General features: G+C 36.4%; 1 protein-coding gene across 5 annotated transcripts in view; it reads left to right on the top strand.

The window, feature by feature from the left end:
- Positions 1–18,447, top strand: part of RNGTT (RNA guanylyltransferase and 5'-phosphatase) — a 361,923-nt gene that overhangs the window by 161,899 nt on the left and 181,577 nt on the right. For 4 of the 5 annotated variants that reach the window (XR_010157739.1, XM_518633.7, XM_063812542.1 and 1 more), the window contains exon 12: positions 5,892–5,960. The exons of the other annotated variant lie outside the window; for it this stretch is intronic. Coding sequence is in view for 3 of the 4 variants with exons in the window: in XM_518633.7 (XP_518633.3) it covers positions 5,892–5,960 (69 nt within the window). In the remaining variant the exon portion in view is untranslated. The remainder of the gene's footprint in view (positions 1–5,891; positions 5,961–18,447) is intronic. 5 annotated transcript variants of the gene reach the window in all.

Here is an 18,447-nt window from a genome sequence, read left to right as displayed (position 1 = left end):
TTTGTATTTCAGTTGGAAAAAGTGCCACATACGTTTCTTCTTTAAGTTTAGTGACTTTTCTCTTCTGTGTCCAGTCTGTGGATAATCTCATTGATTATCATTCCCACTGATTAACATTCTTTTTCTCTGATGTTGTGTGTTTTTATTTCTGCATTTTCAATTGTTTCATTTTTATTGTTTGCATCTCTGCTGAAACTCCATATCTGTTTATGCATGTTTTCCACTTTTTTGTCTAGATCATTTAAAATGTTATTTTTATTTATTTATTTGTTTTATCAACTTTTACGTTCAGGGTACATGTGCAGGGTGTGCAGGTTTGTTACATAAGTAAACGCATGCCATGGTGGTTTCCTGCACAGATCATGCCATCACCCAGGTATTAATTCAGCATCCATTAGCTATTCTTCCTAATGCTCTCCCTCTCCCCATGCCCCCCACAGGTGCCTGGTGTGTGTTGTTCACCCCCATGTGTCCATGTGTTCTCATCAATCAACTCCCACTTATAAGTGAGGACATTCAGTGTTTTGTTTTTTCGTTCCTACGTTAGTTTGCCGAGGATAATGGCTTCCAGCTCCATCCATGTCCCTGAAGGATACGATCTTGTTCCTTTTTGTGGCTGCATACTATTCCGTTGTGTATATGTATCATATTTTCTTTATTCAGTCTATCATTGATGGGCATTTAGGTTGATTCCATTACTTTGCTATTATAAATAGTGCTGCAATGAATTTACACATGCATATATCTTTATAATAGAATGATTTATATTCCTTTGGGTATATACCCAGTAATGGGATTGCTGGGTCAAATGATACTTCTGCCTTTAGGTCTCTGAGGAATCACCACACTGTCTTCCACAATGGTTGAACTAATTTACACTCCCACTCACAGTGTAACAGTGTTCCTTTTTCAGGCCGGGTGCGGTGGCCCACATCTGTAATCCCAGCACTTTAGGAGGCCGAGGCAGGCGGATCACGAGGTCAGGAGATTGAGACCATCCTGGCTAACATGGTGAAACCCCCTCTCTACTAAAAAGACAAAAATTAGCCAGGTGTGGTGGTGCGCGCCTGTAATCTAGCTACTCAGGAGGCCGAGGCAGGAGAATCTCTTGAACCCGGGAAGCAGAGGTTGCAGTGAGCCGAGATTGTGCTACTGCACTCCAGCCTGGGCGACAGAGTGAGACTCCATCTCAAAAAAAAAAAAAAAAAAAAAAAAGCATGTTCCTTTTTCTCGACAACGTTGCCAGCATCTGTTGTTTTTTGTAAATGTTATTTTTAAAGTCTTTGATAATTCCAAAATATAGACCCTGTCTTTGTCTGCTTCTGTTGACTGCCTTATCTTTGAATATAGGCCATTTATTTTTCCTTTGTGTATGTGTGTGTGTGAGACAGAATTTTTAAATTAGACGTCTTTCGTGGATTTTTCTTTCCTATATGAACAAAAGAGACTGAGGTAAGTATCTTTATGCTTGGTAACAGGCATACTTCTTTTAGTTTGTTAATAGGCTTCATTTGTGGGTGGGGAGGGGTAGTGGTTGAATCAGCCTGTTCTATGTGTTGCTATATAATTACATCTTCAGTGCTCCAAAGAATTTATATTTTCTCAGCAGTTGGCTGCTGTTACTTGTATTTATTGTAATGCCTAGAGTATAAAAGGGTTTTCTCCTGGTGTTTCTGTTTCACGTTTAGCTTTCAGTAGGCTCTGCTCCCCTGTACCACAGAGTGTTCTATTTTCATACTTCTAGTACTTTTCCCCATATGTAAACAACTGTTTCTTGCCGCTCAGTGCCAGACTTGTGAAGACTGTGGAGTTTTCTTAGTTTTTCTTCTCCAGCCTTAGTATTAAGCAGAACCTGAGCACCTGAATCGCAGGCATGGGGTTTTCCTCAGTGGGTCTTCCCTCTCCCTCTTGCCAGTGAAGTTTTGCCTTGCATAGGGATATTTTGTCAGGACCAAGTCTTTCTGCTTTTTATCAATATAATATCATTGGTCCAAGTCTGTCTCCAGCTTCTTGTATAGCTGCATACGAATTTATTCCCAGGTAACTTTTGCATCATATCAAGAAGGGTTTGGAAAGCAGGAGGGTTTTAACGTGTGTGCCCAACCAAGGTGGGGGCATTCTCATGTTTCCTGCCCTGCCTGTGGTCTTTCTTGTGAAGCCTGATAGAAGCCTGAGAAAAAGTTTGTATCTCTTGTGTTTTGGGCTTCCAGGGATTCTAAACTGTTCCACTCGCCCGGACTTAGTTTTTAAGAATTGGTCAGTTGTTGTTTTCTTTGTACTCACTTATGGCTGCCACTTCCTCTTCCTTTTCTCTACCAAAGAAGACATGAGTTCATATACTTCATCCTCCTTTGGAGGGGCTGGGATTCAGTTTATTTGGTTGCCTGCAGATGTCAGCTTTCTGATGGCCATAACAAAAGTTATTATTTGATAGATTATCTGCTTCTTTATTATCATCAGTGTAGAAGCAGCATTCTCTTACTATTTTTCACATCATAAATGAATGAGGAACTTTTTCTTAAACCAACCTTTTAAAGGTATCTTCAAAGAGCAAAGCACTTCTAAGATTATGAACATAGATCTATGGAATGAATGAGGGGAAAAAGCATTTTCTTAACATTAGTCAATCAGTACTTGTAGCTTGGGATAACATCTGCAGTTATAGTCTCATGTATGATTTGAAGAATGCTGTAAATCAGAGACAGCAGCAGGAAAAATAATGGAAACTGGCTAAATGACTTAAAAGTTGGCTCTAATGATGAAGATACTGATATATGGAAGATGGCCGTAACAAGGTTGGATACTTTTTTTTTTTAAGAATTGTAAATAGACAAAAGCTAATATTTCTAATTTAATAAACACATTACATATATGATCTCATATGAATATATAAATCAGTTAATATAAAGTATACAATATTAATAACATCTTTAGATTTCATCTCTATTCTTAGAAAACCTTTTTTCCTTCAAGAATTTTATCTCCCTTCATATTCACTTTATTCATATAGTATATTCTATAATGCATTTAAAGTCTATAAAATTTTTGTTAAATATACAAATGGGGTCTTGTTGTGTTGGCCAGGTTGGTCTTGAACTCCTGGCCTCAAGCAGTCCCCTGCCTCAGCCCCCCAAAGTGCCAGAATTACAGGTGTGAGCCACTGTGTCTGGCCAAGTCTATAAAATTTAAGTGGCTATTGGAGGACCTATATATTTAGGAACTTGCAGAAATCTTTGGGGCATTTGTTTCAGAGAGTCATAAGACTTTATTTAGTTATCTCTTTATTTTTAGTTAAAGTCTGATGTAATCTGTTCTGAGTGATTTTACTTTACTGTCTGAATTAAAGCTAGTTGCTTATGTCTGATGACCTCGGTTTCCTTTTCTGGCAAATTGAGTAATAATTCAAAACTTGAGAATACACATCTCATGAGGAGTTATGTATTTTGAATGATATGTTAAGTACCAAGCACAACACTCCATTGTAGGTCTTTGATACATGATAGGTGATAGCATAAATATTATGTGTCAAGTAAAGAAAAAAATATTGTCTAGAGTAATGCAGAGGAACTCTTATTTTGACCCATGAATTTTCAGTCCTTTAAATACTCTGATTTATAAAAAGAGTAGAATAAAAAATGAAATTGCTTTCATTTCTGCAGCAGGTAGAATCATGTTATGTAGAGTCTTGCTAACTGGCTATTTTTTATTGTTACTTTATATACAGGCATGGTCCATTACACGAATTTGAGAAGTTTGGTTGAAGAGTGGAAACTACCATGTTAACTTGCCGTAAATGATGTACCTACAATACAAGTAGAGCAAATGAAAGATTAAAGGTTACATTTTTTTAACCTTTTTTTTTTTTTTTTTAAAAGAGATTATTGTGGTATTTGGTTTTTATTGCATCATTGCTCAGCAGAAATGCTATGAATTTAGTTTTTTTTTTTTTTTTTTTTTTTGAGATGGAGTCTCACTCTGTTGCCCGGGCTGGAGTGCAGTGGCACAATCTTGGCTCACTGCAACCTCCACCTCCTGGGTTCAGGTGATTCTCCTGCCTCGGCCTTGTGAGTAGTAACTGGGACTACAGGCGCGCACCACCACACCAGTTAATTTTTGTATTTTTTAGTAGAGATGGTGTTTCACCATATTGGACAGGCTGGTCTTGAACTCCTGACCTCGTGATCTGCCCGCCTCAGCCTCCCAAATTGCTGGGATTACAGGTGTGAGCCACCATGCCCAGCCAACTTTTTCATCTTTCAAAACTGAAACTCATTAAAGACTACCCCCCAAGCCTCTGGCAATTACTGATCTAATTTCTGTCTCAGTGTCAGAAAGGAACATTAAAATTTTAAGGAAATATAGATTTTTAAACTCAAATTTGAACTGCCCTCAGTTTAGAGAAATTATAGATTTTGAAGGATGAAATGGCAGAGAAGATGAAGTCACAGTTTGGGAAGAGAATCACAGATTTTTGTTGCAAGTGAAATACGTACTTGAAGTTTTGGTTGTTGCTTTTGGAAAGCAAATCTTGATAACTCTTTAAGCATAGTGCTTTCAAGAGTGTGTGATTGTGATAAAAGGGTTGTATAACACACAGCATATCCAAAAATTTAGAAGACATATTTGAATCCTAGAACTATCCTGAATTTTCTGTTAATTGGCCAGAGTCTAGATAACCTGGTGTTGTGGGAGGGACCTGGTGGGAAGTAATTGATTCGTGGGGGCTATTTCCCCCCATACTGTTCTCATGATAGTGAGTTCTCATGAGATCTGATGCTTTTATAAGGGGCTTCCCCCTTTGCTTGACACTCATTCTCTTGCCTGCTGCCATGTAAGACCATGCCTTTGCTCCTCCTTCACCTTCTGCCATGACTGTGAGGCCACCCCAGCCATGTGGAACAGCAAGTCCATTAAACTGCTTTTTCTTTATAAATTACCCAGTCTCGGGTATGTCTTTATTAGCAAGTATGAAAATGAACTAATGCACCTGGCTCTGTGAAAGTATGTTTTGTTCTCTTCCCCAAAATGCAGAAATTCATGTTTCAGGCCTCCATCAGTGATATACATGTTGAGTTCTTCAAAATAATAAAAATCTGTGAAAGAGATACACTAAAACTACGTAATCAGTCAGAATTAATTAGAGGGTATAGGGTCTATAACTCTGTTGATATGGCATTGAAAAAACTGTTAGTTGTATTTTTCACGGTGTATTCTTTGCAATGAAATTCTCTGCTTGGAAAAATATAAAAAAGACACAAAAAAACCCCAAAGTAAGATTAAAAACATTCTCTAAGGGTTCTTGGAAAACACAATGTATTTATGGATTATAATCTCCATGTTTGAGCTGGTTTGTGGTTACAAATTCTTGCCCCCAAGCAAGTTTGTTTGTAGCTTTGGACTATAATCTTCATGTTTGAGCTAGTTTGTAGTTACAAATTCTTGTCCCCAAGTATTTCTTTGCTTCTCCTGTTTTTGTGTGTGTTTATTTTTTATTCCTTTTATCTATTACTTTCCAGAGTTTCTACTTTCACTTTGTTTTTGCTTCTATGTCTTTCTTCCTTTTGTGCTGGTTTAGGAATACATTAAAAAATATGTTTTCAGTGCTTTATTCATTATTTTGGTTGTTGTAGTTAGGACTATTGTTTAGAATATCTAGCCTGCCAAGGAATGGAAATTTGTGTGTGTGTGTGTGTGTGTGTGTGTGTGTGTGTGTATTCAAATCTTACGATGTATTAACTTAGATTCCTTTAGACCTATCCCTTTCTCTTATTTTGTATTTCAGTTCTTATAACTTATATATTAAGAAGTTTTTATAAAGCTTAGCAAGAAGTTTAAATACTTTTAAAGTGATTATTATATTTTTAAAGAATACATGTGTATTTATTTTATAGCTACTTGAAGGAAATTTTGCCAAAGAAGTGAGCCATGAAATGGATGGACTTATTTTTCAGCCTACTGGAGTAAGTTCATTTGTCTGTGTGTGTGTGTTCGTTTGTGTGTTTGTGTGTGTGTGTACACAGATTATACATATACATACACATACACATATATGCCTCAAACTTATTTACTTGGGATTGATTACTGCTGTGATTGCCACTTTTCCTTAAAACAAATTGCTCATTATGAAAGATTTTATTTATATCTAAATACATGTAATACTAAAATGAGCACCTGTCTGTTTTTCACTCAACTTAAGAAATAAGCATTTTTGGTCGTTACATTTCAAAGAAACCAGTCTTTTAATATAATTAGTTATTAAAAAATAATTTTCTACCAATAGCATTACATAAATGTTTATTTCCTTTTGTAACTTGGTATACTTTTATGTATTAATCTCTCTAAAACTTCATTTTGCTGTAGTTTACTGTAGAGTAAAATTCATATTTTGTCACTACTTGACAAAAAATAAAACTTTTGAATATTTTTTCCATGTTTAATTTTTGAAATGCACTGAAGAACTTTTACCAACTTAATGGTCGAATCATATATTTGAAGTAAGTTGTATTTTACTCTATAGCAGGTTTTCTCATTCTCAACCACTGATGTGTTGGGCCAGATAATTCTTTGCTGTGGGAGCTGTCTTGTGCATGGTAGGATGTTTAGCAGCATCTGTGGTCTCTACTCACTAGATGCCAGGAGTATAGATGCCAGGAGCATGCTCCCTATTCCCATTTGTAACAGCCAAAAATATAGTCTGACATTGCCCAGTTTCCTCAGAGAACATAATTGGCCCTACTTGATAACCCATGTTCTGTAGGGCAGTGTTTTTCAAAATGTGGCCTGTAGAGGAGGATTAGCACCACCCAGGAAGTTTCACAGGTGCAGCTCAGCCCCACACCTATTGAGTAGAAACTCTGGGGATGGAGTTCAGCAGTTTGTATTTTGACAAGTTCTCCAAGTGATTCTAATGCATGTTCAAGTATGAGAGCTACTTGCTCTATAGGAAAGAGTTTATTTCATGTGCAACCACCTCATCATATGCTGCTTTTTTTCTTCACCAACTCTTCTTTTAGTAATAGAGTATAAGCTAGTTGAGAATTTATATATGGAGACATCAGACTGGGTGCCTGGGGTAAAAGAAAGGGAACTAATAATTTGAACACAGTGTATTAAATACTGTACAGGTTGAGTATCTCTAATTCAAAGACTGATATGCTATAAAATTTATAATGTTTTGAGCACCAGCATGATGCTCAAAGGAAATGCTCGTTGGAGCATTTTGGATTTTTGTATTAGGGATGCTCAAATGTTAAGTATATATAATGCAGATATTCCCCAATCTGAAAAAAATCAGAATCCAAACCACTTCTGGTCCTAAGCATTTCAGAGAAGGCATATTCAACCTATGCATGTAAAGCATTATATCTTTACGTGTATAATAAATCTCTGCTAAAATGCAAATTTAGAGACAATGTGATATGTGATTGGCATCTGTCTGTCTTCTAGCCCCCCTTGCCAAACAAAGAACAGAAAAATCTTATCTTCTGTGGTTAAGGGAGGAGGAGAGGGAGGAGGAGATGGAGGAGCACTAAAGGTTAGGGACGGAAATGGAAGAAAATACTATTTTAGGAAAATTAAAGTTGAATCTTTTAGTTCTAATATATTCCAGTCTCCCTAGACTGAAAGAAGCAAAGTCTAAATATAACAATAAATTCAGAAAATTTCAGTGTGTGAAACTCATGGTTCAGATCTGTACATATATGGCATATGTAGGAAAAATGGCCTGACAAATAAGTGAGTCTCTTTCTTGGATGTCTAGTATAGGCAGTTGATTTGTCATTCTGTTCCCTTTCTAGTAACCATACTTTTTTTTTTTTTTTTTTTTTGAGATGGAGTTTTGCTCTTGTTGCCCAAGCTGAAGTGCAATGGCGCAATGTTGGCTCACTGCAACCTCTGCCTTCTGGGCTCAAGGAATTCTCCTGCCTCAGCCTCCTGAGTAGCTGGGATTGCAGGTGCGCACCACCATGCCCGGCTAATTTTTTGTATTTTTAGTAGAAATGGAGTTTCACCACGTTAGCCAGGCTGGTGTTGAACTCCTGATCTCAGGTGATCCGCCTGCCTTGGCCTCCGAAAGTGCTGGGATTACAGGTGTGAGCCACCGCGCCGGGCTGTAACCACACTTTTTATTACAATGACTTTGTAATTGGTATCTGGTATTAAGTCAAGTCTCCCTGTTCGCCAGCATTACCTTAAATATTTGTTGACAATTGGTTTAACATGAAAGTTTCAGAATCAATTTGTCATGCTACCCAGAAATTTTTGTTAGGAGTTTAATTGGAACATCTTTGAATTTAGATTAACGTGGGGAAAATTGATGTGTTTGCAATGTTAAATCACTTTCTCAATGAATGCTATGGCTTTTTTTTTTCAGGTCTTTTTCTGTTCTGTAATTGAGTTTAAGTTTTTTATTATTGTTTTGGTAACTTCTAAATATTTGTCATTTTCTGCTTTTGTGGTAAATTGTGTCTTTTTTTATTGCTACTTCTAGTACACTGCCACATTATTGATTTATTTTATTGATTCAACAATCCTGTTGAATTCTGTTAGTTCTCACCATTGTCTAATTTTACACATTGACCAGGACCTCTAGTATTGACTTAAGTATTAGTTCTAGTTAGATAAGGGAGAAGACATTTATACCTTCTTCTCAACCTCAAAGGGAATGTAACTAAATTTTCTCCATTAAGTATGTTTGTGGTAGATTTCTGTTAGATATCCTTTATTGTGTTAAGAAATTTCTGATTCTGTTCTTCCAATAATTCTTTTTAAAATCATAAACAGGTTTTGGGCTTTAACACCTTTTAAAGCATTAATTTTAAGGCAGTAATGCCTCTTCGGTATCTACTAAGGTTATCATGTCATTTTCATTTTTACACCATTTATGTAGTAAATTACACTGATTTTTCTCATGTTGACCCATCCTTGCATTCCTGGGATAAATGCTACTTGATCATGATATATATAATTTTTTAAGCATACTTTTGGATCTAGGTATAATTGCTTCTTGAGGATTTCTGCCACCTTATTTCTTACAGTTCATTTCTCTCTCTTTTTTTTTTTTTTTGAGACAGGGTCTCACTTTGTTGCCCAGGCTGGTGTGCAGTGGCACAAACATAGCTTACTGCAGCCTCGACCTCCTGGGTTCAAGCAATCCTCGCACTTCAGGTCCCCAAGTAGCTGGGACTATAGGCGCGCACCACCACGCCTTGCTAATTTTTGTATTTTTCGTAGATACGGGGTTTTGCCTTGTTGCCGAGGCTGGTCTAAAGCTCCTGAGCTCAAGCAATCCACCTGCCTCAGCCTCGCAAAGTGCTGGGATTACAGGTATGAGCCACTGTACCCGGCCAATTTTTCTCATTTTTTATATTGAGAATAATGAAGGTAATATTTTTTATTGTTGAAAAAATTATGTAAGTTGCACATAATCCATGGTAATGCCTATCCATGATTTAAAAAAAACCAATTAAATGAGTGATTTGTACTGAAAAATAGAACAGTCTCTTACCAAACAGTCTCTTACCTTTTTCTGCACTCTAAGTACTACTCCTAGGAGGCAATTATTTTCCTCTTTTTTTTTTTTTTTTTTTTTGGCTTTTGCTTCTACAGTTCTACACAGTCTATGCTGTTCTTTTTTGGTTTTGTATTTTATACATAATCTGCTTACTTTGTACTGTGGAAGAATAGGATTGAGCCCTCTAATTCCACTAACCCCCTCCACACCCCTTTCTTCTTCTGTCATCCTATTGTAATTACATCACATATTTGGTCAAATTAATATTCAATTTTCATATTTTTATGGTGACATAAATATTGTTCCTATCTGGGTCAAATAGTATACAATTGTATTTTCTTTTTTTAGAAAAGTCTTGTCACCTAGCATTAGGATATTTTTGGTTATTATAATTATTAATATTTCTTTCTTTAAACTCTCCAAAAGAACTGTTTAATTTTTTTCAATGCAGTCAAATATATAAGGTCCATTTTTCATTTGAAGGCATTCTTTCTGAAGCCTTCCATTCTTTAGTCCTGCTGCATAGCCTTTTCTTCTTAGAGTTTCTTTTCACTATTTCATCCAGGAAATCCCTTTTACCTTTCTTCTCTGATAGATTTCCCTACTTTTTTGACTTTATCTTTTCTGCATTTTTGATTTGAGTGATCTTGAAAACCTAATGCTGTACAAACTGGTCCTTATACTTATGGAGCTTTTGTTTCAGCTGTAAACTGAACATGTTATTCTCAGTGGTCTCTAATCTGTTCTACAATTTTATGGCTCTGACTTAGCCCCAGATTTTTTATTGTGTTTGTGTAGTTCTGTGCAACTTGGTATAATCTTGATTATCTCGTAATAAATCAAGCCTCCCTGTTTGCCAGGACGTTCTTAAATATTTGCAGACATTTTGTTTAACACGTAAATTTCAGAACCTGTGTGTCATGTTACCCAGCAATTTTTATTAGGAGTTTAATTGGAGTGCCTTTGAATTTAGATTAATTTGGAGAAAATTAATGTGTTTGCAATGTTAAATCATCTTCTTATATATACTAGAGAATTAGGGAAAAGGTGCAATAAACCGTAGCTCAGGACTACCTGTCTAAATGTCAGAAATTTCCAGAAGTTTTAGATCTACTCTTAGTTTACATATTCAATTTTGTATTTTTAAAAACTTTATCTCGTAAGTTGTAACTGATAGCAATATTAGACAATAGAACTAAAAAGGAGAGAGTAATTGTACTCAAATTCTCTATTTGTAATAAGCTTCCTAAGACACTGGCTTTCTCAGCCTCTTCCACCTTTTGGATGGCTGTCTTTATACTTGTCTTCTAAGGTAGTTCTATCCCCCTTTCCTTCTCTTCATAGAGAAAAGTGTATTTTTTATGGCTATAGCTGTTTTGGTTAAATCAACCTTTAACCCATGCCTTTTGTTTTGCTTCTAGTACTCTATTTCTTCATTCATATTATACATTTCTACTAGGGACAACCAATCTTCAAACAATCACTGAAGTCTGTTAAGTGGCTCATCACTTTGTCTTTTTGGGTTGTCCTTGCTATTTATTCCTTATTTAAAAAAGACCATGTCAGATTTGGCTCAAATTGTTTTATACTCAGCCTATTTCAGTAGCTTCTTAACTGCTCTTTGTATCTGTATTATCTTTCCAGTCTACCCCTGTTTTTTGACCTAGTAAAATTATACTATGGAAGAAACCCTTATATGGGGGAGACCAGTACTGACTGATAGAAATATAACATGTAACACAAATATGATCCACATATATACTTTAAATGTTTCTAGTTGCCACATTAAGAAAAAAAGTGGTAAAATTAATTTTAATAATATATTTTACTTAAACGACTGTATCAAAAGTATTATCATTTCAACATTTACTCAGTATAAAAACAATTATTATTTTTGTACTAAGTATTTGAAATTCAGTGGGAATTTTACACTTACAGCATGTCTTGGACTTGCCACTGTTCAAGTGCTCAGTGGCCATGTGTGTAGTAGACAGTGCAGGTATAGATATATTGATTTATTGTTTCCCATTTCTTGTATGTGCTCATGGCATTTGTACATGATTCATTTGTGATCTTCAGTTGAATTGTAATTCTCTGTGTAATGATAGATTTTTCTTCTCCAGCTTGCAGAACAAAATAAGGTTATATTTCTTTATTCAAATGCAATAGGCAGGCTCCTACACTCCTTCCCCTTCCAAATCATAGTGCATTGCAGTATTGCGAGGGTCCCTTTTTTTATTTTTATGTTCTTCCCTTTTAAAATTGTGCTTTGAGTTGTTTATTTCTTGTTTTTTGTTTGTTTGTTTGCTTTTTTGTTGTTGTTTTTTAAAAAATTATACTTTTAAGCTCTGGGATTCATGTGCAGAACATGCAGGTTTGTTACATAGGTATACACGTGCCATGGTGGTTTCCTGCACCCATCAACCCGTCATCTACATTCAGTATTTCTCCTAATGCTATCCCTTCCCTAGCCCCCAACCCCCTCCCCCACATGCCCCAGTGTGTGATGTTCCCTCCCTGTGTCCATATTCTCATTGTTCAGCTCCCACTTATGAGTGAGAACATGTGGTGTTTGGTTTTCTGTTCCTGTGTTATGTGCTTCGAGTTATTAAACGTGTTCTATTCAAGGGGTCTTGATTCCGGACTTCAGTTTCTGTAACGGTGAAATGCTACTGAGTTTGTAGATGGAAACCATTTTTTGTGCATTTACTGCCTTCAGCCCTCTATGTTGATAGTGTTGAAGAGAGGTGTTTTTAAGCCACACCTGTTAGTCTGATGGTAGTATTTTAGGGTATAAAGAGTTGAAAAGGTAGTTGCTAGGTTTCTTTCGTATCACCTTAGTCATGAATATTTAATCTTAAACCTCTTTAAACAAAATTGACACATACATATTTGCATTAAATAACTATTCCTCTATCATCACTTTTATAGCAGCTTGGTCAGAAGTGACACACCTTTGTCTAGAATTAGATCTTTCCTTCCATGACAGTCTAGGTCCTGATCATCAGCCTGTACCTTCTACTTCTCTGATATGGAGATTTTTCAGTTCTCTGGTAGCAGCTGATCTCATTCTGAGGCCACCAGTCTAAGAGAGATGAGATCTTAGATTCCTGTGCACACTCTGTGTCTTCATTGCTCTCCATTCCATAGGATTTGTGGGAGATTGATTTGCTTTCATGAAGCTGAAAGCAATATCTTTTTCTATCTTTTCTCTTGAAAAATTGTTACTAATTGCCAAATTGCTTCAGAACTAAAACTGATTGCTTAAATGATTATTCTCAAAGCAAAAATGGTTCTCTTTAAAGATGCCTTGCTGTTTCTAGCTACCCCTCACAAGCTCTCTTTTGGTTATATTTTTGCCTCACAAAAATCTATGGGCTGTGGTTATATTTTTGCCTCGCAAAATAATCTGAGGTTATTAGTCCTTTCCTTCCTTATTTCTTTTTAAACCTCCATTGTCTAGGATAGCGTTTAGCCCAGTATGTCTTAGAAACTGTTTGTTAAAGGAATGAAAATGCATCTTTGTGTTTTCTCCAGTCTTTCAGATTTGACTAGTTTTTTATGTTATCAATGTAGGTAAATACCTTTTAAATTTATAACTATTTTATTTTCCTTGCTGCATAGGAATATGTGTAATCTAATTTATGCTGTTATCTTTTTTCCTTTCAAAAAACTTACCAGTGGCTTTCTTTAAATTCTCACTTTTCTTTGCCAAGTCCAGAATCCAAACACCATTCTTCCCTAAAACAATAACATGAGTTTTGTCCTCTGCATATTCTCTTCAGAAACTTCCCAGTGGGTTAGGAGTGGTCTCTGGTTAAACAAACAAACAAACAAACAGACACCACTGAATATCTTTTTGATTCTCCAGTTTTTCATCTGTAAAATGTAGAGGCTGTAAGAGCTTAGCTTTGAAATTCTCTTATGGTCATATGATGATCAGTGCAAATGATATAAATCAGTACTTGAAAATTCTTTCTTTCTGCCAATAACCTGGTGAAAATCTACTAAGTAATGAATTTTTAATAAAAGAAGAAACTCTTTTTAGTTTCCTAAAAATAATTTATGTTTTAAATGGCAAGTTAGACAATTAAAATAAACTAGACTTCTTATGAAGTTTGATAGTATGACTATTACATGACTGTATTCTATTGATTTTTTTCTCCTGCCATCATTTCTTTTTTTGGTGGGGGAGACAGAGTCTTTCTCTGTCGCCCAGGCTGGAATGCAGTGGCGCAGACTCGGCTCACTGCAACCCATGGTTCCCAGGTTCAAGTGATTCTTTAGTAGAAATGGCATTTTACCTTGTTGGCCAGGCTAGTCTTGAACTCCTGGCCTCAAGTGATTTGCCCACCTCGGCCTCCCAAAGTGCTGGGATTACAGGCATGAGCCACCACACCTGGCCTTCCTACCATCATTTCAATAGACTTTTCACTTTTATATCTTTTATCTCCTAAGTTGTTAAGATTATAAAATATATGGAATGTCTCTGAAAGGGTCACATTTTGTTCATCAGTGGACATGGTCAGCTTCTTCCAAAAGTATTAATTTATTTTTATTAGAACAGATTTATTTTATTTATAACAGATTCTAGATTAGTTTACATTTATAACTTATTTCAGAAAACATGTTTTACAACTACCTATTTTGGTAACAGTTTAATTGATGGCATAGCACTGTACTATACTAGTTATAAGTATCTAGTTCATCATTTTCATTTTCTATGACATTTTAATGATTTCAGTCTTTGTTTCTTAATGTTTTATTTCTGATTGTAATTTCTCGTGATCGTTTTCTGTCTAGTTTTTTATTTCTTAAAAGCACATGTTACCAACTTTAATTATCTTAGTTTTTATCACTAATATGTACCTTTCATCATATTTTTGGTGTGCTCTTTAATTGGATGGTTAATTTCTGAAACAGCATCTGGCTGTAAGAAGGATGTGGTACATAATCACACGTCTACCCATCCTAGTTAATTCAGTGGTTATTTTACATTCCTACTATATTTTTTTGGTAAATATTCTAACGGGTATTCTAAGTATAAATATATATTAACGGTGCCATCCAGAATAGGCTCCAGTTTTGCATAAATCCATTCGGGTAGCAGGAGGCAATTTTCTCTCTCAAATGCAAAATTTCATTATATCGAATTGTGTAGCCTTTGTTATTTTTTCCTTATTTTGGTTTTGCAATTTCAACCTCAGATTCTCCTGCAAAGGCTGATTTTTTCCTATTTTTAGTTTATCCTCAGTTTAGGCCACCGTCACCAGAGTGGTCTTATGTATTCCACTTTCAGACTTTTGATTTGCCAAAGCCCCAGATTAAACCTGTACTTAGCTCTTATGCAGAGATTTATGACTTTTCTACCTCTTTAAAAAAATGGAAATATGTTTCTATTAAAATAAAGTTGAATGACATTATCAGACACTATATGATATTCTGCTAAAGAAAGCAGTTTAAGACACATTTTTCTAATAATTCTTACTCATAAATTCTCTTTATGACTTTAAAAGAAAGAATACTTAAGATTTTTCTCACTTCTTTTGTGCTTATACATTGTCATCAATTTCCTTTTTACCAGTTGAAATAGCCTTTTTCTGATTGCTGTTTGTATATTCAAAGGAACCACCTTAATTTTCCTTTTCACCTGCACTAGGTCTTATTTGTAAGGAGGAAGTAAGAAGAGAGTTGATTATAGACAGATGTGGCTTCCAGTGGTGAGAGGAGACATGATTTTAGGTGGTCCAGGGACAGGGCATCAGATGACACTGCATCATACAATAAGAAATGTAGTCCCATTCTTGTTTTTATTCAGTCTTTCAGATTATAAGGAGAAAGTCTATTTCTAGTTTTTAATATCTAAAACTTGCTGATCTTTTCAACAAGTGTGTGGACCCACTTTTAGACTATTCAATAGGCAACATATCTACTAGAATTTAGTATCATTGATTAATTTCTGTCTTTTCTAATTTTAGGACTACTGGTTATTTAGGGTAAGCAATACCGTTTTCTCGAATAGTATAAACGGTATACCATTTGTTATAAAGTTTCCATTTAAAATATATATTTTTTAGATTTTTAGAGTGAACTAATTTAAAGAAAAATATAATAATAGTTATGGTATTTTGATGTGACAGAAATCCTGGGCCGAGCATGGTGGCTCCCGCCTGTAATCCCAGCACTTTGGGAGGCCAAGGCGGGCGGATCACGAGGTCAGGAGATCGAGACCATCCTGGCTAACGTGGTGAAACCCTGTTTCTACTAAAAATACAAAAAATTAGCCGGGTGTGGTGGTGGGCGCCTGTGGTCCCAGCTACTCAGGAGGCTGAGGCAGAGAATGGCGTTAATCCAGGAGGCGGAGCTTGCAGTGAGCCGAGATTGTGCCACTGCACTCCATCCTGGGCGTCAGAGCCAGACTCTGTCTCAAAAAAAAATAAATAAATAAAATAAAATTTAGAAAACGTGATGGTACTAGCTAGTTACTATATTAGTTTCCTATGGCTACTTTAACACATTACCACACACTTGATGGCTTAAAACAACATACATTTATTCCCTTACAGATCTGGAGGTCCCAGCAATTTGGGAGGCCGAGGTGGGCAGATCACTTGAGCCCAGGAGTCTGAGATAAGCCTGGGCAGCACAGTGAGACCCCATCTCTATAAAGAATGAAAAAAATTAGCCAGGCATGGTGGCACACACCTGTAGTACTTGGGAGGCTGAGGTAGGAGGATTGCTTGAGCCTGGGAGGTCAAGGCTGTAATGAACTGTGATTGTGGCACTGCATTCAGGCCTTGGTGACAATTGTTTTTTAAAAAAAATTGAAAAAAAAAAAAAAGGTACTTGTGATTGCATTTAGGGTTCATCTGGGTAATTCAGAATAATCTCCCCTGCCCTTGAATGGCCTTAATTTAATCATACCACCAAAGTCTCTTTTGCCATATAATGTAATGCATTCCTGATATCTCTAGGTGGCCATTTTTCAGCCCACCAAAGTTATAGCTTAATAAGACGTTTCCAACGGATAGCTGTAGACCTTAATACCCAGTGTAATTTCTGATTCTGTCTTTGTAAAATTTGTAAATTACCTTTCTTTCTTAGACTTCCTATTAAGAGCAAGTTCTAAATGAGAAGTTTAGGACCCTTAATCAGGCCAAGAACTTTTTAAGTAAAATTTGCCAACATTTCAAAATTTTTCTTCTGGGGAAGTCTAAAACTTTTTGATGAACTCAGCTTTAATAATTAAGCACAGGGCAACTAATACATTGTTATGAGAAAAGTAATACAGTATATTAGAGGTAATCTGCATTTTAAAAATAATGTCAAAATGTGTATAAATTTTTCTTTTATTTTTAAATTGGAGGATATACAAATTTTATAACGTGTAGTTATTTTCCCTGAAAATCTTTTAACCTGTCTGGAGGTCAATCCTTCAGTCTTTTGCCTGCTCTTACTATTCTTGGAGTAGAGAAGGTAAAGGAGCTAGGGTCCACTCTTGGGTAAACTTTCACTTAACCTTGCAGTTTCAGTTTTTCTTTTCTGTTTTGAATCTTCTCCACCATAGCTCTGCCTTCAGCTTTTTCACAGAATAAACATATCTCCTGCCTTTTGCCCGCAGTGGAGGAGAGAAGCTAGAGGTTTAGTGGTCCTTCTATAGACTTTCCCTGGTCTCCTTGTTTTATGTCCTATGCCTTACCTTTATCCCCTGGCAGCCTTCTAGGTTACCTGTTATTTATATGACTCAATCCTTTCTGGGGCACTGCACTAGGAATGACTTGCATTGGCGTCCTTCTTTGCATGTACTTAGTATTTGGTTTTCTTTGCTGTATGCTGTGTTAACTTCTGTACTTTCTATCTTTTAAAATTACATTGCTATGGGTTTTTTTCTGCTATTGTCAGTCTCCTATTTTTGTTTTCGCTTTCTGTTGATACCTCTTTTTTTCTGTAACTCTCACCTTTAGTGAGGTTTTATATCAAAGCGGGCATAAATACATGTTTAGTCTACCATTTATCCTAAAATCTTTGAAACTTTTTATAGTGTGGTGTTGCATCTATTGGTTCCTATTAGCCAACAATTCAAGTAAATCAAGAAAGGGATAGTTGAGTGAAAGGGTGAGTGTATATAAAGTGGAGAACAAGTCCTGATGAAGCACTGGCAAAGCCTGTTATCCATCCTCTGGTACCACAGAAATATTCCAAAGGCAAATGAATGGCAAAAGATGATGAGGATTACTAGTGGATCTACTTGTGAAAAAACTCCTTGGCCCAACTGTGTTTGGTGCTAGTTACTTAAAACTTAGCAAGAAGTTTATTCTGCTGTGTTACATTAATTATAATGAGTGAATTGAGGTTGAATAAAGGGTAGAAGATGTCAGTACTGTTGAAAAAAGAAGATATATCTATAGATATCTACATATTTGAGACAGAGTCTTGCTTTGTCGCCCAGGCTGGAGTGCAGTGGCGCGACCTCGGCTCAACTGCAATCTCTGTCTGCTGGGTTCAAGCGATTCTCCTGCCTCAGCCTCCTGAGTAGTTGGGACTACAGACTTGTCCCACCATGCCTGGCTAATTTTATTTATTTATTTATTTTTGAGATGGAGTCTCGCTCTGTCGCCCAGGCTGTAGTGCAGTGGCGCAATCTCGGCTCACTGCAACCTCCGCCTCCCGGGTTCAAATGATTCTCCTGCCTCAGCCTCCTGAGTAGCTGGGACTACAGGCACACCCCACCATGCCCAGCTAATTTTTGTAGTTTTAGTAGATACGGGGTTTCACCATGTTGGCCAGGATGGTTTCCATCTCCTGACCTCGTTATCCACTGGCCTTGGCCTCCCAAAATGCTGAGATTACAGGCGTGAGTGTAATTAACACACCCGGCCTAATTTTTTGTATTTTTAGTAGCGATGGGGTTTCCCCATGTTGGCCAGGCTGGTCTT

This window comes from Pan troglodytes, chromosome 5, assembly GCF_028858775.2.
Source record: "Pan troglodytes isolate AG18354 chromosome 5, NHGRI_mPanTro3-v2.0_pri, whole genome shotgun sequence".
In the NCBI taxonomy this organism is placed as follows: domain Eukaryota; kingdom Metazoa; phylum Chordata; class Mammalia; order Primates; family Hominidae; genus Pan; species Pan troglodytes.
This window is presented reverse-complemented; position numbering and strand designations above follow the sequence as displayed.